Here is a 23,990-nt window from a genome sequence, read left to right as displayed (position 1 = left end):
CTTGAAGATCAAAATGTAGCCCCAGAATTCAAAATATCACCCTTGAGTACTGCCTTCTACTGTTTTGTTAGAGAAAGACACGAGGATTCACTTTACTAGACATGTATACTAAATATTTATAAATTAGAGATATATTCCTAATCAACCTGCTTAGGTAGGTTAATATGTTATTACTTCTGGCGCAGATGGGACTTGGAATCTGGGACTCCTGGCCCTGAGGTAAGGACAATACCACTTTAGGACAAGAGCCTCGCTCCCACTACCACCACCACCATAACCTTTGAAATTTTTCAGCAACCCTGGACAGCTGGTTACAATTGAATTATGTGGATACACCTTCTATCACATTGACCAGCTTTAAAATACCACACAGGACCTGGATACTCCTTAGTAATGTTAAGAAAATCTTACCATCAATTTATAACAGGAATTTTCAATGCCCCTCCTAAGCCTATGCAGAAATTTTTACAAGCTCAATATTAAATGACAGTTAGGCAGAACTGACTGCCACCCAATTTTACAATCCGGTACTTCTTGTTGTGCTGAAACAGCTTCAGTTAAGACATCGTGACAGTGGTTAGCACTGCTGCCTCACAACGCCAGGGATCTGGGTTTGATTCTAACTGCGGGCTGTGTGGACTTCATACATTCTCCCCGTGTCTATGTGGGGATTCTGCTGGGTGCTCTGGTTTCCTCCCACAGTCCCAAAAATGTGCAGGTTAGGTAGACTGGCCATGCTAAATTGCGAATGGTGTTTAGGGATGTGCACGCTAGGTGGATTAGCCATGGGAAATGCTGGGGTAGGGTAGGGGAGAATGAGTCTGGGTGGCATTCTCTTCAGAGGGTTGGTGCAGATGTGATGGGCCGAATGGCCTGCTTCCACAATGTAGGGATTCTATACTAGACACTTAGAGCAGCTCCCATTCACTGTTACTACAGAATGGTAATTTTCATGTAAGTATATTTTCAGGCAAATAATTCAGAAGTACATTGCTTTTGTTGACCTTTCACAGCCATATATTGTGAAAAGCATTAATTCTGTTAATCCTTGTTTTGTGTAGAATTGTCTTGGATGTAAACTGTATTGTTATTATGTCTCTATTTTCTATAAATTTATCTCAGAATGATGCTGAATGATGAATGTTGGTCTTAATCTTTAAAACATTTGCATGAAGTTTCTATTTACATAGACACAGATTATTTTCTCTGTTAAAACAATAAAGAACTCAATACTAATGCAGCAATCAAATATGAACTAATAAATTCATGGCATGATTTTAAGGTCACTGCTTCCACAGCTTTTTACCAACTGCCTTTGTAACATTCTTCAAATTCCATGAATTTTGCTGTTAAATCTATTTTCCACAGTCTTGCAGCAAACATGTAGAACCAGATAAAACTGGATAAAACTTGGCCATCAGGCTATGGAAGTGGATTTAGAAGTACGTATGTTGGCAACCAGTATAAGAATCTAAATGAATAAAAGCAAATGCCATGAAATTAGATTACATATGTATTAGAACGAGACCATTTAACTATTCAGGAGTTTGTGTGTGTGTATATATATGTGTATATATACATGTACTGCGTATATAGTAACTGTCAATATTTTAATTACTTTGGAAATATAAACCATTCTATGGCCTAGTTTTAGTGGTTATCCCCTTTACAAATAGTACACTGCAGAGTGTTGAAAACCTGAACACTTTACTTATAAATTAGTAATTCTTAGGTATGAAATACTTATAAATTACTTTGTTACTTGTATCCGTATAGCTGGAAGTAAAGGCAGAAAAACAGGACGTGGAGAAAACATCTCAAGAAACAAGAGAAGTATTTGGATCAGAAAGGAAAGAACAGAAGCAGCTGTTGGCGAATATCCACTCAGCAGCCATGGACCTGAGGAAACAGCTGGAGACCAGTGAGAGAAACTGGAGCAAGGAGAAGATGGAGTTACTTGAACAATTTGATCATGAAAGAAAGCAATGGGAAAGTCAACTAAAGGATATGCAGAGGAAGATAGAGCAGGTGCTGTATTTAGCATATGTAAAATATCATGCAGAAACACTTTGGAAAGATGTTAAAATGTTACTGCCAATATGAGTATTTTTAAATGATGTTTTCTTATTAACCAACTTATATGTAACCATATAAGGTGACATTTATTAACATCACAGATCGTTTTGACATGAACTTAAAGTTGATTCCATAAGGAGAAAACCAATTTTTAAAAAAATCTATTGCTTTAGATCATAATTCTATGTCGCCTTAATTATTTTCAATCCACAAGGAAATATTTCATGTGCCTGAAAACAGACTCCACATGTTTTATTTATTTCTGTTGGTTTCCCACAGTATATTACAGAAGTTCAACAAAGCAGTAAAATAAAAACAAAAATACATGCTTTTGTCAAAGCTTTTCCTCTTCAGGACAATTTGCAATAATACCAATGTAAAAGGAAAACCAAAATTTATACTGTATGAGAGGAGAGTGCAGATTAGTTGGCAACTCTGATTGATAGACTCATTGCCATGGAGAATGTACCAGTTCATGATGACTGACAATTTACTGTTGCTTAAATTTTAAACCAGGTCGGTTGGCTCTGGTCAAGACCTTACACTGAGAAGTAAAACAGAAAATGTCTGTCACATTTTATTGAGTTCAGACAGGCATAATGCATGCACATGTTCTTTCTGTCATTGAAAAAAAATCAGACGAAGAAATTATGCAGTGTGTCCATTCCATTGACTAGGAGATCAGGTTTCGGGTCCACCAAAAACACACTGGTCTTTATTAATAACACATGCTCTTTATATGTGATCCACAGATTCAACGTTTGGTTTAGATGGAAATCAGAGGTTTCCTCTGAGAGACACAGCAGTCACAAGAGCATTTAAAAGGCACAAAAAGCTTATTTTTTGCTCTTTAAGAATATTTCTGGCCCGTCTTTTATCATTATTAGTGCTCAAGTCAAACGAGGTGTCGTGTATTTTTGTGCCAGATTTTTATTCATTTGTTTCCACAACTCAATCAGAATCATGAATGAGTTTTTCAATGGGAACACCCAAGTCAGGTGTTAGAAGAAGTGGAATAACTCTGAGGGAATGGCATGTTGTACGGAATGCACTAAAAATCCTATGTGTACAACTAGCAGTACCTACACACCTGTATCTAAACAGAGGTAGCAAAGCTTTACTTTGGCAAACAATTGGGGAAGATAAAGGCTCCTGTTCTCAATGTACATGTGAAAACAGGCTGCTGAGCATAGATATGTCAAAAAGGCTCAACAAATTATTATGCTAGATGGCTTTTCAGAAGCAACTCAAAATATAGCATGCCTTAATTCATATAATGCTACATGAATACATTACATCAGTGCAGCCTGATTAACCACACTTGGCAAGATGTGACCAAACATGCTAGCAGGCACTGTCATGCCCACCAGTCAACGGCTGTGAGGAATTGATTTCATAGGATTTAGATCAGTAGAGAGGCAGAAGATCTGATGTGAACACAAATTCTGCTAAGATGTAACATTGACCTGGCACTGCCAGTCTTAGAACTGCCAGAGCTGTAATTTGCACATTGGGCTTCCTTTGTTTTCAATTTTGTCATTTCATAACCCTCTACCCCAAAAGTCTTAGCAAAGGCAAAAATGGGTGAATATGCTGTTTGAAATTAGCCACTAGAACTTTGATCATTCCATCCACTTTAATTATTTCCATTCTTTAAAATTCACTTGTAAACAAATTCTCTGGAGCGCGAATATGCTACCTCATCTTGATCCAGGCTGCAAATGAATTCATTCACGAATAAAGGTGCAAGTGTGCTAATCCAAGAAATTTGAATGATGCTACTACATGACTATTCAGAAAAATCCAGCTTCAGTTATAAATATTTTCAAGTGTGAAGAGAAATCAGAGTTAATGTTTCAGGTCCGGTGACCCTTAGAACTTCAGACACTTCTGAGGAAGGTTCACTGGACCCGAAATGTTAACTGTGATTTCTCTTCACAGATGCTGCCAGACCTGCTGAGCTTTTCCAACAATTTCTGTTTTTGTTTCTGATTTACAGTTCTTTAGGTTTTTATAAATATTTTCAACATCATTTTGGTAAAATGGGGAAAAATCATTCTCCATATAAGTGGTGAATAGGTCCAACTTGAATACGCTATTTTCATTCTTTTAAGTGGTATTGGATAAAGATGATGATTAAAGGAATTTGTGGCATTATCAGGATAGAAAGGAGGAGAAACCTATTTGTGTGGTCTGCTTCTAGCATATTAACATATGTCAATTCCCCAGAGCCAGGCAGTGCATCAGTCACATATATATTGCCCACAAGCAGTTTCCATTAATATTAATGAAGAACACACCACAGCTAGTGGCCCTCAGTATTTATTCCCTGTGCCTGTGAAATCAACATTGTCAGTGCAGGACCACTGGAAGCACCACGTGAATTAATTTCTCCTCCAACAGCGTTAGGAAAAGGTCGAAGTGGAAACACTTACAGCTCATTTTTAAATCTATAAATGAAGTGAAGTTAAGGATCAGATTTTATGGTAATGATGGCAGAATGTCATGTCATAACTGCCCTGAAACTGATTTTTCCTTATAGTTGGTGCACAGATTTTGCAAGTGTGGGAGGGTGTTACTCATGGAAGATTTCCCAGGTTCTGACCTATTTTTATAGCCATTGTATTTTTGTGTTTGTTCAAATAGGTGTTTGGTAAACACTGTTTCTAATTTGGTTTTTGATCCACTCTGATGTCAACTTCAGATTCTGGAAGTGACATTATGGCAACCAATCACATCATCTCGTCCATAATGGTGAATGAACTGACCTCAGGGAGGATACCAATGATCATTTCTGTTCCATTTTGAATTAATAAATCATAAATATATTTGTTAGCTAATTATTGAAACAATACAGTTTGTATCAACATAATAATTCTTTTTTCTGAATCTGCAGATTTATTGGGACGTCAAATCAAGTCAAGAGTGTAAATTGAATGAACAGAAACCTGAGCAGAGACAAAGAAACTTCAGAAGAGATGATTGTGCATTGTTTAATTTACACGAATGCAGTCAGCCATATGATGAAAAAGACCAACATTATACAAACGGTGCAAAGGCCCATGGTGCAGAAATGGAAGCTATTACTTTGCATGATACAGATCAAGCCGTAGAAAAGAGTGGAAGTGATCTACTGTTTATTGAGGAATTATCACTTGAACATTTAGAGGACGGTGGTAGCATTGAAAATTTTGGAAGTAACCAGAATGATAACAATAAATTCTCCAATGTTTTGAATGCAGTGAGTAGTCTGTTTCCTTAAATTACAATGTGTCATATACCATGTTGCTGATATTTGTGTACATGAATCTTACAGTTTGTCATTTCCACAGGCTTTACAAGAATTGGCCAAAGTAAGTGAAGAGCTGTGCAGTTACCAAGAGGACGTCAAGAAAAAAGTGAGCCATGAAAGGTATTAATATATTTGCAATATTTTAAGCTGGAATTCTTATTTCTTTGTCTTGTGCAGATTGAAATATAGGGAGGAGAAAGATGAGAAAGAATATTTCATGGACGACTTCTCTGCAGGACTTTCTGACAAGGTGCATTGGTCTGAGAATGGGATGGCACATGGTTTATGCCTTACGTGAAGTTGATTCGAATAACAAGTGTAGTTTCACAGCTGTCAGACTGAGAAATTGTAGAAAGGCTCTGGAGATCCAGTTTCACTGAAATAACAAACAAGCAGTGCAGTTTCATAGCTGATGTGGGAGGTCTAATATCCAGCTTCACGTGCAGCTACAAAAAAAATCACTGCCTGAAACTACAGGAGAAGAGGATGATCTTTGGTCTTTGAGCCTGATCAGCAAAGTGTTTGATTTTAAGACTTATAAAACTTGTAAATCTGATTTTTCTTTTGTAAGTCTATAATAGTGAGTAAGGTGAAGGCATTTTTATTATGTTTATAATGAGGTCTGTCTCTTGATTTACTTTTAATATTAAGGATTAGTATTAAGTTATCCCAGAGTAATGTTTAGAGTCTAAGACAGTGCTGATGCTGTGTTTTGAGCAAAGTGTGTTGTGTTTGTTTTTAGGTCATTTCTGGTCTATAGATTGTTAGAGGGGCAGAAATGGTTTTTAGGAGGGTGACGTGCTCTTCCTAACAGATGTGGGAGATCAGGGAGAATTTGAATGTTCCTGGAGACTGTGTCTGCAGGCAGTGTGTTTGGCTGCGAATCCTTTCAGACCGGTTGGAGCGGCAGTTAGAGGCAGTGAGGAGTTTACAGGAGCAAGGGGGCGTGATGGATGGCAGTTTCAGGATGGTGGAGACACCACAGATATAGTCAGGTAGATGGCTCATAGAATCATAGATTCCCTACAGTGTGGAAGCAGTCCATTTGGCATCCCACCCAGACCCACCCCCATCCCTGTAACCTTGCATTTCCCATGGCTTATCTACCTAACCTGCACATCCTGGGACACTGGACAGTTTAGCATGCCCAATGCGCCTAACCTGCACATCTTTGGACTATAAGAGGAAGCGGGAGCACCCAAAGGAAACTCACACAGACCAGGGGAGAATGCGCAGACTCCACAGTGGCAGTCACCCGAGGCTGGAATCGAACCTGGGTTTCGGGCGCTGTGAGGCAGCAGTACTAACCACTGAGTCACCATGCTGTCCTGGGTTGACAGCTAGGAATAGTAGGAGAGATAGCCAGGTAGTGCAGGAGTCTATCCCCATCTCAAACAGGTACGCTGTTTTGGATACTGTTGGAGGGGGGTGGCCTCTCAGGGGAGTGTAGCACTGATAGCCCAGTTTCTGTATTTGTGACTGGCTCAATGGTAATGAGGGGTATGTCGGGTTTCAAGCGATCGATTGTAACAGAGGACTATCTAGTCTGAGATACTGACAGACGTTTCTTCGGCCGACAGCAAGACATTGGGATGGTGTGTTGCCTCCCTGGTGCCAGGGTTGAGGATGTCTTGGAAAGGGTGCAGAATATTCTGAAAGAGGAGAGTGACCAGCAAGAGGCTGTGGTACAAGTTAGTACCAACAATATAGGAAGGGAATGGACTGAGGTTCTGCAGAGAGAATATAGGAAACCAGGCAGGAGGTTAAAAAGTAGGTTTTTGAGGGTAGCAATATCTGGCCTTCTACCAGTATGACGTGCTAGTGAGAGTAGGAGTAGAAGGATAGAGCAGATAAATGCATGGCTGAGGAGCTGGTGTAGGAGGCAGGGATTCACACTATTGGATCATTGGTATCTCTTCAGGGTAGAAATGACCTGTATAAGAGGGATGGGCTCCACCTGAATTGGAAGGGGACCCATGTTCTTGAGAGATTAGCTAGTGCTTCTCAGGAGGCTTTAAACTAGTAAGTTGGGCAGGTTAGGGGTGAGGATATAGAGAATAGGCTGAGACTGGTATAGTAGATAAGGGAAGCAAGTCAAATAGTCAAGGCACACAGGAGTTTGGCAGAGAACAAGGTAAGACTGATAAATTAAACTGAATTTACTTCAATGCAAGAGGCCTGACTAGTGAGGCAGGTGAACTTAGGGCATGGTCGGAAACGTGAGACAGGGATATCATAGCTATGTGGTTCAGGGATGGATAGGACTGGCAGCTTAATGTTCCGCGGTATAGATGCTATAGGAAGGATAGAAAGGGAGGCAAGAGTGGAGGGGAGTGGCATTTTGGGTTAGGGAGAACATTATGGCTGTACTTAGGGAGGATATTCCTGGGGGATCGTCCAGTGATGTTCAGTGATGTTATTTGGGTGGAACTGAGAAATAAGAAAGAGATGATCACCTTATTGCGATTGTATTATAGGCCCTCCAATAGTCAGAGGCAAATTCAGCAAATAAGTAAGAAGATCTCAGTTGTCTGTAAGAATAATAGGGTGGTTATGGTAGGGGATTTTAGCTTTCCAAACATAGACTGGGACTGTCAAAATGTTAAGGGCTTCGATGGGGAGGAATTTGATAAATGTGTACAAGAAAGCTTTATTACTCAATATGCAGAGGTACCTACTATAGATGGAGCAATACTTGACCTTTTTTTTGGGAAATAAGGCAGGACAAATGACTGAAGTGTCAATGGGGAAGCACTTCAGGCCAAATGATCATGAATTTGGCTCATTTTACAATAGTTGTGGAAGGGGATAGAACTGATCAAAAAGTTAAAGTTCTAAGGCCAATAAAATAAATAGTGATGCCTTGAAAGAGTTCATATTATAGAGGAGGAGATGCTGGAGGTCTTAGAATGCATAAATGTAGATAAATCCCTCCGACCTGATCAAGTGTTTCCCAGAACTTTGTGGGAAGCTAGGGAAGAGATTGCCGGGCCCCTTACTGAGATATTTGTATCATCAATAGCCATGGGTGAGGTGCTGGAAGACTCAAGGTTGGTTAACATGGTGCCACTATTTAAGAAAAGCTGCAAGGAAAAGCAGGGAATTATTGACCAGTGAGCCTTACATCAGTGGTGAGTAAGTTGTTGGAGGGGATTCTGAAGGACAGGATTTACATGCATTTGGGACTGATTAAGGGTAGTCAGCATGGCTTTGTGCATGGGAAATCGTGCCTCATAAACTTGATTGAGTTTTTTGAAGAGGTGACAAAAAAGATTGATGAGGCAGCGCAGTAGATGTCTATAAGCATTTCAGCAAAGTGTTTAACAACATTCTGCATGGCTAATAAGGAAGGTTTGATCACATGGGATGCAGAGGGATGTGGCCAATTAGATAGAAAATTGGCTTGAAGGTAGGAGAAATAGGGTGGTGGTAGAATGTTGCTTTTTGGACAGGAGGCCTGTGACCAGCGGTGTGCCAAAAAGATCAATGCTATGTCCACTGCTTTTTGTCATTTATGTAAATTAATGTGGATTGACTGTAGGAGATATGGTTATTAAGTTTGCAGATAATACCAAAATAGGTGGTGTAGTGGACAGTGAAGACCTTGATCAGATGGGCCAATGGGCCAAGGAGAGGTGGATGGAGTTTAAATTAGATAAATGTGAAGTGTTGCATTTTGGTAAGGCAAACCAGGGCAGGAGTTATTCAGTTAATGGTAGGGCCCTGCGGAGTGTTGCGGAACAAGGAGACCTTGGAGAGCGAGTGCGTAGTTCCTTGAAAGTGGAGTCACCGGTAGACAGGGTGGTGAAGAAGGAGCTTGCCTTCATTGTTCAGAACATTGAGTATAGGAGTTGGGACGTCTTGTTGCAGATGTACAGGAAATTGGTGAGACAATTTTTAGAATACTGCATGCAATTCTCGTCACCCTTCTATAGGAAGGATGTTGTTTAACTTGAAGGTGCAAAAAAGATCTACAACAATGTTGTCAGGAGAGACTGAATAGGCTGGGGCTATTTTCCCTGGAGTCGCAGAAGCTGAGGGGTGACCTTATAGAGGCTTATAAAATCATGAGAGACATGGATAGGGTGAATAGCCAAGGTCATTTTCCAAGTGTAGAGGAGTCCAAAACTAGATGATGTAGGTTTAAGCTGAGTGGGCAAGATTTAAAAAGGACCTGAAAGGAAACTTTTCCACATAGACACTGTGGAAAAGTGTAATGCGTGTAATGTATGAGCTGCCAGAGGAAGTGGTGGAGGCAGGTACAATGACCTCATTTAAAAGGCACCTGGATGGGTATATGAATAGGAGGGTTATGAGCCAAATGCTGACAAATGGGAGTAGGTCAGATTGGGATGCCTAGTCAGCGCGGATGTGTTGGACTGAAGGGTCTGTTTCTGCGCTGTATGACTCTGTAAATCAGCTTGAAAGTTGTGCAAAGATGTGTTATGGAGAACCAGAAACGATCCTACCTTATGCAGTAAAATGTCTTACAACTTTTAATTATTAATTAGAATTAGGTTTATTGTCATGTGTACTCAAGTACAGTAGGACAGGAGTACAGTGAAAAGTTTACAATTTCGCCCCCTCATGGCACCATGTTCGATACAAAGTACTTAGGTACAAATCTTAGATACAAAATAGAGAAATAAAGAAGAAAAAAGTTACATTACCTTACGGTGATTCGTAGTACAAGTCAGAAAATAAGGCATGAAGTTAAAAGGGATAAACATTACAGTCAGATAAACAGATTACAGATAAACATTACATTGCAGTAGATTAGCGCAGGAGCTTTCACATGTGGTCTGACCAGCTGGTCCCCAATCCAACAACCGTCCCTGCTCCATTTCGGGCTTTCAGCCCACTCCGCTCCGGGTCTGTAGCCTGCTCTACACCAGGCCTTCAGCCTGCTCTGCTCTGACTCTTAGCTGCTCCACTCTAGCCCTCAGCTGTTCCTCTCCATGCCTCTAACCTGCTCTGCTTCAGCCCTGACAAACATCTGCATAGGCCACCATCAGCGTCCTCCAAAACTTGAGGCAGGAATTGTTGCCAGGGACTCAAACGAATAGGTCCTGTTGCTTGACTAAATTCTGGTTCAGGAGGGCACCACAGTTAGGGGGGAAGGTGACAGTAGCCTTGCTCTTTTTTTTAATATAGAATCTAGAAAAACATTTCTGTACTCCAGATTCTTCAAAGAGTGCAAACAAAATAAACAAAACCACTTATCTATTTGGATCTCCTGTCACCTAAGCTCCTCTCCCAAAGGATTAGACCAGCAGAGAAGCCACAATTGCTTACCAAACTGAATCAATCAGAGAGGAGTAAATGTTATTAATAATTTTATCATTATCAATCACATAGTTTTTAAAAAATACTGCCATCTATGTTATGTTTCTCTTTGACCCAGAGTAAAATCAGTTTCACATCTGCAAGAAAGTAAAGAGAAGCAAAATGAAAATACACTTGTGAGAAATGAAACCTCTTCAGGAGACAATAGCTGCACATCAAATGATATATTTAAGGCATTAAGCCCTACACTTTCAGAATTCAAAAAATGTTCTGGAAAGCTCCATAATGAGAAAAACTGGAATCACTCCAAGAAGAATGAGCATGGAGTTTTTCCTGGACTTTCAAGAGGAGATGACATAAAAGGTGTATCTTTCTCAAGCAAAAGAGCTCCACCAGTTCCACCAAGGACATCCTCTTGGTACCTTGCAAGTTTAATGTTTCCACTGGATCTTGACGATTTGGTGAAGGAAGGTACCGGTAATTACACAATACAAAATCGTATTGCAGAAAAGAGTTGCAGTAGCCCTTGTGTTATGAAAACATTTGAAGCCCCGTTGCAGGAAAGTCAACAGAAATCTTTCACAGATGGAAGACCTTTCAAGACTTTGGCACCACAAATTCAATGTGATAAGAGATCTGAAAACAATAAGAACAATAAATATAGCAGGTGGTCATGTGATGTAACTAAGTTTGGTTTTGGATCTGGAAACAAGTGCTTTGGTTCAGCAGTAAAGACATTTGCTTCAGATAAAAATGTTTTACCATCTCAGGAGCAGAGCCTGGGTGAAAACTTCACCGTTGGACTTAGGCCAGCAAAACCTCAATCACCCAAATATAGTCTGTCAGACTGTAACTTTTCATGCTGTACATCAACAACAGGGGTTTGCAGTACCAGTAGTGTGTTTGTGCAGTCCACAATCGGTGTACCTTCAAAACAACCTGATAACTTCAGCAAAACAGCTTTAAACAATGAACGCTGCGGTCCTGTTGTTTCTGGAAGATTTGAGGAATTAGCACAGAATGAGACAACTGCCTACCCAGGATCCAGCTTTGCACTTCAGTCTACAGGGAGCATCCATGCCACCAAACAATTTTCTTTAAAGTATACTGGTTCAGCTTTTAGACCTTACAACTCACATTACGTCAACAACACAAAGATAGTAGGACCAGACAAGCATAGCAGTGGAATTTCTGGTTGGATTACTGATAAGGACAAGGGCCACTTGTTTGACAAGGTTGACATGATTCCTAAACATCTTTCCAGTCCAACATCACCATGTGCAAGGTCCAATGTTGATATTGTCCAAACAGTGTTGAGAAACAGTGAAAGCTCAGCAAGTCCTTCCTCTCATGTGAAGAAAAATATTGCCAATCTTACTGATGGCAGAACAAAGCAACAGGCATCTCTATCAGAACCTTCGCATGATAATCCAAATAAGATCAGCCACCTTTTTCAAATGTTTCACCTAGATCAAGAAAAACAAGAGGGAAGAAAGAAATCAGGACAATCCCAATGTGTTGCAGGCCAACAGACATCATTACCCGTGGTAAGCAAAATTTCTGCTGCGTAAATTAAGTTTGACAACAGTGCATAACAACAAAGGTTTCTTATTGTGATCCTGTATGATAATTGTTGTTAATATTGCTTCTCTACTTTTAAATCTGTTTTCTCTCTGATCTCATGGGACGCAGATGTCTGTTCCCAAGCATTGTAGACAGTGAAAACAGATTTCTAAGATTACAAAGGGATCTGATCAAACGAGTTAATGGGCTGAAAAATGGCAGATGGAGTTCAATCTTGTTAAATGTGAGGTATTGCATTTTGGTACCATAACAAGGGTAGGGCTTATAAATTAATGGCAAGGCCTTAGGTAGTGTTGTAGAACAGAGGGACCTAGGGGCGCAGGTACATAATTCTTTAAAGTTTGTGTCACACGTAGACAGGATGGTTAAAAAGACATTTGGTACGCTTGCCTTCATTGCTCAGTCCTTTGAGTATAGGAGTTCGGATGTTATGTTGAGGTGGTACAGGCCATTGGTGAATCCTTTTCTGGAATACTGTGTCCAGCTCTGGTCACCCAGTTATAGGAAGGATATTATCAAGCTGGAGAGGGTTCAGAAGAGATTTGCCAGGAGGTTGCCAGGTATGGAAGGTTTGAGGCAAAAGGAAAGGCTGGATAGACTGGGACTTTTTTCACTGGAGTGTACAAGATTGAGAGATGACCTGATACAAGTTTATAAAACAATGGGAGGTGTAGATAGAATTAATGGTAGTTGTCTTTTCCCTATGATGGGGAATTTCAAGACTAGGGGACATATTTTTAAGGTGAGAGGAGAGAGATTTAAAAAGTCATAAGAGGCAAATTTTTTACACAGCGGGTGGCTCACGTGTGATGAAGTGGTGGATGCGGGTACAGTTACAACATTAAAAAGACATTAGGTTGGATATACGAATAGGAAAGGTTTGGAGGGACTTGGGCCAGGGGCAGGCAGGTGGAACTAGTTTAGTTGGGATTATGGTTGGACCAAAGGGTCTGTTTCTGTGCTGTATGAGTCTAATAGATATCCTTTTAAAGATACACTGCTGTTTGCACGAATATTACTGATGATGATTAACCTTCTGTTTTCTTTATTTTCCACCTATCATTGACTACTTATTTCTCTCAGCATTATGTCCAATACGGACAATCATAAGCTGATTTTAAAAAATTATGAACTGTTAAAAGCCTTCAGACCAAACAACTCCTTCCGTTAACGTTGATCTTACCTACCAAACCTTTCAAAATATGATTCCACTTTTCCTCCCCCAGCTGTAGAAACAGATACCTCTCATACTTACTTACACCATTTGCTTTACTTGCTCTTTCTTACAGAAGTCTATTCCTGGTGTGCAAAAAATGCTCTACTAAAATTTTATTGTTATTGCTTAATTTTAACTTGTGATCCTGTAATTGAAGATCTTGATACAGTGAAAAATGTGACATCAGTCTCCTTCGTAGTTCAAAAATTTTCAAATTTCCCAGACATAAGATTCTCGAGGTCTGGAATCATATATCTTCTGCACACTGTCAAGGGAACCAATGCTTCTCAAGCTTAAGTGGCCAGAATTTACACAGAGCACACTAGATGGCATCTGACCAAGATCATATACAGCACTGATTTAGGGATGTTACTACATGGAAGCCCTTTTGCAGCTTCTACCACAAGCAAATGTGACCATGGCATGATAGTGCCCAGTTTTACAATAAGAACTTTTGCCCAGGCATGGTGTTGAGATAATCGGTCTCAGCCTTTTAATTTGTATTATATAAATTTCCTATTTTCAATGCTGTTACGGGGTAGAAATTCAGCTTTGGGTGTGACCACAATCCAGTTAAACATTGTGCCCAACATTGTCCTAGTGCTTTCGCCACTCAATTTCTGCTCAAACCCATTTGCTTCTCATTTAGTGGGAAATCTGTCATGTGCCAGTGCAGTCTGGCAGTATTTCGTAAAGTGATTTCAAAAATAAATTGTTTTAAGAAATATTGAGGAGTGATAACTTGCAACTGTTTTAGCAATATAGCTGAAGGTCACAAAAAAAATAAGCATTTTTAATCAGTGATCAGTCTTCCACCTATGAGTAACCCAATTTTAAAGAACTAAAAACGATCTATTTAAGAAAATCTACAGAGAATCGTTTGCTAGTTATGCATGTGGACACTAGTCAATTTGTTAGTAAATGAAAAACAACATTGAAAAACATTTTAAAATGTTTACTGCTGCCCTTGCATTCAGAATAAAAGCTTAATTTTAAGTATCTCCTCTAAGCACTCAGGATCACAGAAGATCTTTTTGCACTAGGTTTAATTTGTATTTGAAATTCCAGTTACCCTTTGTTGCTTTTGCTGACTTGTGGGCGAATTGCAATGAGAAAAGCAATGCAACTGTATGGAAAGTTCAGATGCTCATAATTGAATTCAAGTATGCTAAATATCCCTATTTTTTGCTCACTGTGCTGTAGGCTGTATTTTAGTACCTTCTAAGGGTGGAACATCATGGGATCTTCAAATGGTGAGAGATGTTGAAGGTGCCTGTCATTTTCTGTTGCCATGGCTTTTTATCAACAATTGAGTTAGACTGCAGAACAGGTGTTCCTACAATTAGCCAGCAACTCTTGGGAGTGGGCTCCCATCATCTAAATGGGTTGGAGCTGTGACGACAAGTGATTAGTTGCCAGACATCAAGAAGTGATTCGTAATCCCACAAATGGCCAAAATGAGCTGCCCCCTGGCTTTGAAACCTGGCATCTGCTCCCAGTCTGTCCCCGTCATACACAAGCATGGGCACGCTCACACACACAATCAGATTCTCATCTAATTTCATCCTGTTTGTTTGTCCTTTTTAGCACAGAGTCCTTGCATTGCTTCTTTTTTCCCTTTGCTAAGCAGCCAGCCTTGATCCAGATATCAAAACTACATTTTTTTTCCCAAAAATGGTTCCACTGTTGATCATTTTTGTACTATTTTGGTATCATCTACAAACTTTGCTTACAATGCACTTGTCAAAGTTGTAACCACAGTGTATATGCACTTTCTCACAGAAGTATGTATATTTTAACTTTGTTGTTTCATTCTAAATTGAATAGGTATGCATTGACCATAAGTGTTGGTTGAAATAATAATATTTTAACCCATCTTCCAATTCTGGATTGTTGGAGACTGGTCATACCGTCCAAGATATGCATTGGAGCCCCTCAGAAGTCCTGACACAATGATTCGATGGGAGCCCCTTGGAAGTTTAAACTTCCGATAGGCAATTTTCCAGCTACACAGAACCCTGCGTGAATGTCTCTGACCTTGGATTTGAGTTGGAAACTTGAAACAAATCCATCTTTCTAACTGGGAATGGTTATCCAGGAAATGCTTGATGGATTAAAACCCTGGACCTCCGACTCCCCCCATCCCCATGACCACCTAATCCTCCAACTCCCCCAAACCCTTTAACTGACAAAACCTTCCAAATGTCCCAATCTCCAAACTCCTGCCTCTCTGATCCTTCAACCACACTGACCCTTTGTCTATTGACCACCCAGCTGTCCAGCATTCACAACCCTTCGCCCTGATTCTCCAACTCCTTCTCATGATCTCCAAATCTTCTCAGCCTTCTGACTGCACCCCTCCTCAAGATGCTTTGAAAACATCTAACCCCTCTGTACCTGATCTTGCACCCTACCACCGTCCCCAGCTGGCATTTTACTACATTATTACTCTATCTTGCAATGTCCTACCATCTGTGCCACCTTGTATGGCATTCTGTTATTCCATTCCTTCACTGTTTCTGGATCAAAGTCCAGAGCCTCCTTCCCTAAAAATATTGTGGGTGTGCCTATCCCAAATGAAGACATGACAGCAGCTTACCACTACCTTCTGCAGGGCACCTAGGGATGGGCAACAAAATGGTGGCCCAGCTAGTAATGCTCGCATCTCACGAATGAATTTAAAAAAAAAACATTTACCTCACTCACACATTCACGAATGTGGTGAAAAGCTATTGAAATGGAGGTTACCAGAATGCAACAGTTAGTTCTGTGAAAAGGGAACATGGTTGTCTTCTTCCCAACTCTCACTGCGTGAAGTTCCTGTACTCAATATTGGACACTATACCCATCAGGGACACACCATCAGGAAGGGAGTAGGCCACTAAAAACCTCTTCCTGTCTTCATTTCCAACCCCACCGCTCCCCCTCTCCAGCAATCTCCATTTCATCTCTCACCTCACTGCAGAATTCTGATAATGATTTCCGGTGAAGACCCTGGACCATTACTGTGAGCATAACTGTAGTTACGGTGTGGGTCTTTAAATTTCCAAACATAGATTGGGACTGCCATAGTGTTAAGGGCTTGGATGGAGAGGAATTTGTTAGGTGTGCACAAGAACATTTTCTTATTCAGGATGTGGATGTACCTACTAGAGAAGGTGCAAAACTTGACCTTCTCTTGGGAAATAAGGCAGGGCAAGTGACTGAGGTGTCAGTGGAGTAGCACTTTGGGGTCAGTGATCATAATCCTATTAGTTTTAAAATAGTGATGGAAAAGGATAGACCAGATCTAAAAGTTATAGCTCTAAATTGGAGGATGGCCAATTTTGATGGGATTAGGCAAGAACTTTCAAACATTGCTTGGGCATGGATGTTTGCAGGTGAAGGGAAAGTTAGAAAATGGGAAGCTTTCAAAAATGAGATAACAAGAGTCCAGAGACAGTTTGTTCCTGTTAGAGTGAAGGGCAAAGCTGGTAGGTGTAGGGAATGCTGGATGACTAGAGAAATTGAGGTTTTGGTCAAGAATAAGAAGGAAGCATATGTCAGGCATAGACAGCAGAGATCAAATGATTCCCTAGAAGAATATAAAAGCAGTAGGAGTATACTTAAGAGGGAAAACAGGAGGGCAAAAAGGGGACATGAGATAGCTTTGGCAAATAGGGTTAAGGAGAATCCAAAGAGATTCTACTGGTACATTAAGGGTAAAAGAGTAACTAGGGAGAGAATAAGGCCCCTTAAAGATCAACAAGGCCGCCTGTATGTGGAGTCACAGAAGATGGGGGAGATACTATATGAGTATTTTGCATTTGTGTTTACTGTGGAGAAGGATATGGAAGATATAGAATATGAGGAAATAAATAGCGACATGTTGAAAAACGTCCATATTACAGAGGAGGACGTGCTGGACGGTTTGAAACGCATAAAGATGGACAAATCCCTGGGACCTGATCAGATGTACCCTAGAACTTTGTGGAAAGCTAACAAAGTGATTGTTGGGCCCCTTGCTGAGATATTTGCATCATCGATAGCCACGGGTGAGGTGCTGGAAGACTGGAGGTTAGCTAACGTGGTGCCATTATTGAAGAAAGGTGGTAAGGAAAAGTTAGGGAACTATTGACCGGTGAGCCTGACATTGGTGGTGGGCAAGTTGTTGGAGGGAATTCTGAGAGATAGGATTTGCATGTATTTGGAAAGGCAAGGACTGATTAGGGATGGTTGACATGGCTTTGTTCATGGGAAATCATACCTCACTAATTTGGTTGAGTTTTTTGACTAAGTAATGAAGGGGATTGATGAAGGCAGAGTGGTGGATATGATCTATATGGACTTCAGTAAGGCATTCAACAGCGTTCCTCATGGTAGACTGGTTAGTAAGGTTGGATCACATGGAATACAGGGAGAACTAGCCATTTGGATACAGAACTGGTTCGAAGGTAGAAGACAGAGGGTGGTGATGGAGTTCGGCTTTTCAGACTGGAGGCCAGTGACCAGCGGTGGGCCACAGGAATCGGTGCTGGGTCCACTGTTTTTTATCATTTATGTAAATGATTTGGATGTGAACATAGGAGGTATGGTTAGTAAGTTTGCAGATAACACCAAAATTGGAAATGTAGTGGATAGAGAAGAAGGTTACCTCAGAGCTTAACGGGATCTTGATCAGATAGGCCAATGGGTCGAGGAGTGGCAGATGGAGTTTAATTTGGATAAATATGAGGTGCTACATTTTGGGAAGGCAAATGAGGGCAGGACTTATGCACTTAATGGTAAGGTCCTGGGGAGTGTTGCTGAACAAAGAGACCTTGGAGTGAAAATGGAGTCACAGGTAGACAGGATAGTGAAGAAAGCATTTGGTGTACTTGCCTTTAATGATCAGTTCACTGAATATAGGAGTTGGGAGATCATGTTGTGGCTGAACAGGATATTGATTAGGCCACTTTTGGAATTGCATGTGCATTTCTGGTCTCCCTATCATTGGAAGGATGTTGCGAAACTTGCAAAGGTTCAGAAAAGATTTACAAGGATGTTGCCAGAGTTGGATGGTTTGGGCTATAGGGAGAGGCTGAATAGGCTGGGGCTATTTTCCCTGGAGTGTTGGAGGCTGAGGGGTGACATTATAAAAGTTTATAAAATCATGAGCGGCATGATTTGGGTGAATAGCCAAGGTCTTTTTCCCAAGGTAGGGGAGTCCAAAACTAGAGGGTATATGTTGAAAGTGAGAGGGAAAGATTTAAAAGGAAGCAAGGGGCAATGTTTTCACGTAGAGGTTGGTGCATGTATGGAATGAATTGCCAGAGGTGGTGATGGAGGCTGGTACAATTACAACATTTAAAAGGCATTTGGATGGGTATATGAATAGGAAGGGCTTAGAGGGATATGGGCTAAATACTGGCAAATGGAACTAGATTTATTTAGGATATCTGCTCAGCATGGACGAATCTGTTTGCATGCTGTGCAGCTCTATGACTCTAAGCTGTGGAAGGCAATACCAGCAATGGAAAGCTGCCAACCTCTGATTCGCCATCAGCTCTTGAAGAGTGGGTTTCTGCCATTTGAGGCTGTAAATCCTGACTGATTCGTAATTTGATTGTGCCTTGCCAACAGAATTCCATCAGTTCTCCAACTGGTGGACAGAAGCATTGAAGCAGAAAATATATTAGAAATAATTGACCACTTAAGTACAAATATTACTACACAGACTTGCCATGTTTTTGCAAGACTTAAATGATAGACTTTGAGACTGCAGCCATAGGAAGAATTAATGTCTAATATACCTGTTAGTATGGACTTTTTAAAATATGTGAATGTTGAGATTTTTAGCTCAGTGTTGTCAGTTCAATTTGTGTGCTCTTTCAGTAACAGTACAATGACTTGGGCTTTGTTCGTATGTGGAACGTGAAGTGTTACAAAGAGTTTCACAAGTATGGGTAAGAATAATAAATGGCAAAGCCTAGAAGGGAGAGATTAACAAAAGTGACCAAGAATTTTGCTTATGTTTGGTATTGAGGATGCTTTCAAAGATGCAAAGCAAATTGATGGATTTGATCTTCCCATTGTCATGAGGTTCCCATGCCAGAGGCATTGAGTATAGGAGTTGGAAGGTCAGGTTGCAACTGTACAGGACATTGGTTCACCCACTTTTGGAGTATTAAGTGCAATTCTGGTCTCCCTGCTATCAGAAGGATGTTGTGAAACTAGAAAGTGTTCAGAAAAAATTTATGAGGATGTTGCCAGGGTTGGAAGGTTTGAGCTATTGGGAGAGGCTGAATAGGCTGGGGCTATTTTCCCTGAAGCATTGGAGGCTGAGGGGCTGACCCTATAGAGTTTATAAAATCATAAGGGGCATGGATAGGGTAAATAGGCAAAGTCTTTCCCGCGAGGTGGGGGAGTCCAAAACTAGAGGGTATAGGTTGAAGGTGAGAGGGGAAAGATGTAAAAGGGACCTAAGGGGCAACATTTTCATGCAGAGGGTGGTGTGTGTATGGAATGAGCTGCCAGAGGAATTGGTGGAGGCAGGTACAGTTACAACATTTAAAAGGCATGTGGATGGGTACATGATTAGGAAGGGTTTAGAGGGAGATCGGCCAAATGCTGGCAAATGGGACTAGATTTTGTAGGATATCTGGTCAACTTGGACGAGTTGGGCTGAAGAGTCCATTTCCATGCTGTATATTTCTATGAGTCTATGACTGTATCAAGGAACTGGTAGCAAATAACATGGATGTGGTGAAGAAGGGTAAAGAAATAGAAAGCCAGATAATCCAGGATAAATATGAAAGCAGTTCCTATGACTGTAGACCTTGTTGCCAAGAAGGCATGTGGTTTTTGTAAAAAGCAGCACTTGGGATTTATCCCCAATTGATCCCCCAGAAGTGGTGTTGTGTTGAACAAGTGAGTAACTGGAGGTGTGCTGACTATTTGGACATATAGCCATGAGACTCTTTGAGATGAATCTGGATGACGGGAGAGGGGTTTTGGAGAGGAATAGTATATTCAACAGTATGCAAGATATTAAGAATTTTAAACCATGCTATATGGGGATATTTTTCAAGGAAAACCTTCTGATTGTGTTCATTTCAAAGCTACATCAGACAGGACCATAGAAGTTTACATTTGAGAGAAAACCCCTTCAACCCAGTGTATCTCTGCTGGCTGTTTGCAAGAGCAGTCTGAAACTGATCTCACTGTCCCGCTCTCCACCATACTGCTTTATTTTACTCTGCTTCAATTATTAATCCACTTTGCCCCTAAAACATAGAATACTCTGTATCTCAATCAGTCCCTATGGCAATATATTTGTGCTCCAACAATCCTCTGTCTAAAGGTGTACTTTCTAATCTCTAGCTTCACTCTATAACAAATATGAATGAATAGCCCTTTCGCTGACACTGGAATCAAAGAAAATTATCTTTCTTTACATGCTGTATGAATCCTCTTTATAATTTGACGAACCTCTGATTTTATAAACCTTCTGTTTCAGTAGAAATTTTTCCAGCATATTAGGTCTGTTTTAACTATAGCTTTCCTTACCATGTAGCTATAGTTTTGACACTTTATGCTGGGGTTTCCAAAAGTGATGCGTGTAGATCCACCTCTCTCTCTCTCTTTCTCTCTGCCTTTCTCTTTCTGTCTCTAGCTCTCATATCCTCCCCACCACCACTTATAACATCACTCTGGAAGTCTTCTCGTCCCCAACCATGCACTCATAAGTGTTACCACCCCTACCCCATTCTCAGTTATCAAGAAAGAGTTGCAACCATTTTCTAGCCTTGAAAAGATACCACACTGGAAAACAGTTTAAGCAGCACTGCTGTGCGTGCATTCTACAGTTTAAATGCTCTTTCTATAAGGAAACTGTCTAAAGCTACAAACATAAAAATAAATAGGGCCTGATTAATGTTTTATGAATTTTCCATGGGATGTTACGTCAAATGTAATATTTATAAAGCTATATCAGATTTTATACGGGTTCAGATTTTATAATATGTCACTGGATTTTGTAGTATTTAATAGTGCCTTCCAAAACCTCTCTCTATTAGATCTTGCCACCTGAGACAATGAGATTGAATGGAATGAGCTTTTCACGTCCTGCAAGACCACAGAACCGCCGTCTACCATCACGATGGGCAAGAAAACCTCTATCTGCAGCAGCTGTATGTAATCGAGCTCCACAGAAACGAAGTCAAAGTTTCTTATTTGAGATAAAAACTTCAATCATATAGCATTTTAAAGTGCACAGTGCAGGTCAGCAAGTGCAGTCTTTGCATACTGACTTTCTTAAACGCTACTACATTTTAATCCTCTGTAACATTATATAGCAAGCATCCCTCTCCTGTTATCAACATGGATCAGAAGGAAAAGTTTGTTAAAATTATAATTGGTAGTCTCCAGTACCTATATTGACTTTGAATCTACACATTTTGCATATGCATTACAAGTAAATTACCATTAAAAATTTATTATTTTGTTATGTATATATTAGTTAATGTGAATGTTTATTTTACAATGTTTATGTATAATTCTGTATTTTGTTGTAAACTTGTATATCAGCTCTATTCTATGAAGAGCAGAAAACTCAATTATTTGCATGCTAATGTGTTTGTATATGCATGTGTAGTTGAAACTTGCAGCCATGTTTTGGGTACTTAGGTAACACACAACATCTATATTACCTGTTTATGGTCAGGAGCAAGTTTCCTTCCAAGTAAGTCTTTTTTTGCAATTATCTGGTGGAAGTATAAAAGAGAGCGGCCTCATTATTTCACTTTCAATGTGTCTTCTCATTATTATTCATTTAAGGCACTTTGAAGAACAAAATGTTGTACTTAGTTAAGCTTATTCTCAAATGTAAAAAAAAAGCAAATGTACAATATTCAAATAAAACTGACTGTTCGGGTATTTCAGACTTTATACTGTAATTCTGCAGTTGAATTTTACATGATCCTATAACAGGTCACATGGTTCAATGAGATGCACTTCTTTCAGGGAGCCACCACTATTAACATTGAACTTCTACTGCTAACAGCAAATTATCCTAAGCCAGGAATGTGAAATTTGATCAAAAGCAGTGAAGGTGAACAAGTAGAGTCATTCTGAGATTGAAACATTAACACTGCTCTTACTCTCTTGGGAAGCCTTTAAAAAAACAAACAAAAGAGACCTCAAAAGTAAGAAAAAGGAAGATGAACCTTGAGAGTAAACTTGCAAGTAGTATCTAGGCAGACAGATCAAGCTTCTTATAAATAATATAAGAAGGAAGCAAAAAGGCAAAGTGAAAATAGGCAGCTTAGAAAATGGGCCTGGGGAAATAATAGTGAGGAAACAGGAAATGGTTGTGAATAAATACTTTGCAACAGTCTTCACAGTAAAAGACAATAATGGCACTCCAAAATGAATAAACTGTCAGGGGGTCAAAAGGAGGGGAAGAATTAAATACAATAACTGTCACTAGAGAAAAAATGCTACGGAAACAAATGGAGTGAAAGACCAATAAGTCTTCTGGATCTGGTGGAATGCATGCTAGGATGTTAGAGGAAGTGGCCACAGAGATAGAAGAAGACTGGTAGTAATCTTCCAAGAATCCTTAGATTCTGGAAAAGTCCCAGTGCTTGGAAAGTTGTCAACGCTATACCTTTATTTGAAAAGCAAGGGAGACAAAACAGATAACTGTAGGCCAGTTAGCATAACATCGACTATTGGGAAGATGTTTGAGTCTGTCATAAAAGATATGATAGCAGAGTATTTAGAAATACCTGTGATCAAGCCCAGTCAGCATGGCTGTATGAATGGGAAACCGTGCCTGATAAATTACTTGAATTCTTTGAGGAGGTAACAAGCAGGATAGATAAAGGGGAACCAGTGGATCTAACATTTGGATTTTAATTATGTTAATTATATTTTAATCAGGTGTCACACACTAGTTACTAAATAAGATAAAAGATCGTTACGTTGGAGGTAGTTTATTAGCATAAATAGAGGATTGGTTAACTAATAAAAGAGAGTTAGGAGAAGGTGGGGATTTTCAGGATGGCAACCTGTAATTAATGGAGTGCCACAGGGATCATTGCTGGATCCATAATTATTTCCAATATATATTAATGACTTGGATGAGGGAAGTGAATTTACTACAGCTAAGTTCACAGATGACATAAAAATAGGTGGGAAGGCAAATTATGACACAGAGTCTGCAGAGGGATTTGGACATGGTAAGTGAACAGGCAGAAACTTGGCGGATGGAAAATAATGAGGGAAAATGTGAAGTTATGCACTTTGGCAGGAAGAATAGAAGAGCTGAACATTAATTAGATGAAGAAAGACAACAGAAAGCTAGAGAACAGTGGGATGCAGGGATCTTCACGCATGAATCACAAAAAGCTAGCATCTAAGTTCAGCAGGCATTGGGAAAACAAGTGGAATGTTGGCCTCTATTTCAAACGACATGGAACATAAAAGTAGATTGGTTTTGCTAAACTTATACAAGGCACTAGTCTGACCACAGCTGGAATATTGTGAATAGTTTTAGACCACTTATTGAAGGAA

General features: G+C 40.0%; 1 protein-coding gene across 1 annotated transcript in view; it reads left to right on the top strand.

Moving 5' to 3' along the window:
• soga3a (SOGA family member 3a) overlaps window positions 1-22,361 on the top strand; it is a 104,493-nt gene extending 82,132 nt beyond the window's left edge. Inside the window, exons 9-13 of the mRNA XM_048597040.1 lie at window positions 1,777-2,028; window positions 4,973-5,317; window positions 5,409-5,488; window positions 10,773-12,201; window positions 21,491-22,361. Coding sequence (XP_048452997.1) covers window positions 1,777-2,028; window positions 4,973-5,317; window positions 5,409-5,488; window positions 10,773-12,201; window positions 21,491-21,673 — 2,289 coding nt within the window. The 3' untranslated portion in view covers window positions 21,674-22,361. The remainder of the gene's footprint in view (window positions 1-1,776; window positions 2,029-4,972; window positions 5,318-5,408; window positions 5,489-10,772; window positions 12,202-21,490) is intronic.
• The last annotated feature ends 1,629 nt before the right edge of the window (window positions 22,362-23,990 follow it).

The sequence above is a fragment of the Rhincodon typus genome, chromosome 5 (assembly GCF_021869965.1).
Source record: "Rhincodon typus isolate 14 chromosome 5, sRhiTyp1.1, whole genome shotgun sequence".
NCBI classification, from domain to species: domain Eukaryota; kingdom Metazoa; phylum Chordata; class Chondrichthyes; order Orectolobiformes; family Rhincodontidae; genus Rhincodon; species Rhincodon typus.
Note: the sequence above shows the minus strand (reverse complement) of the source record. Positions and strands in the feature narration are given on the sequence as shown.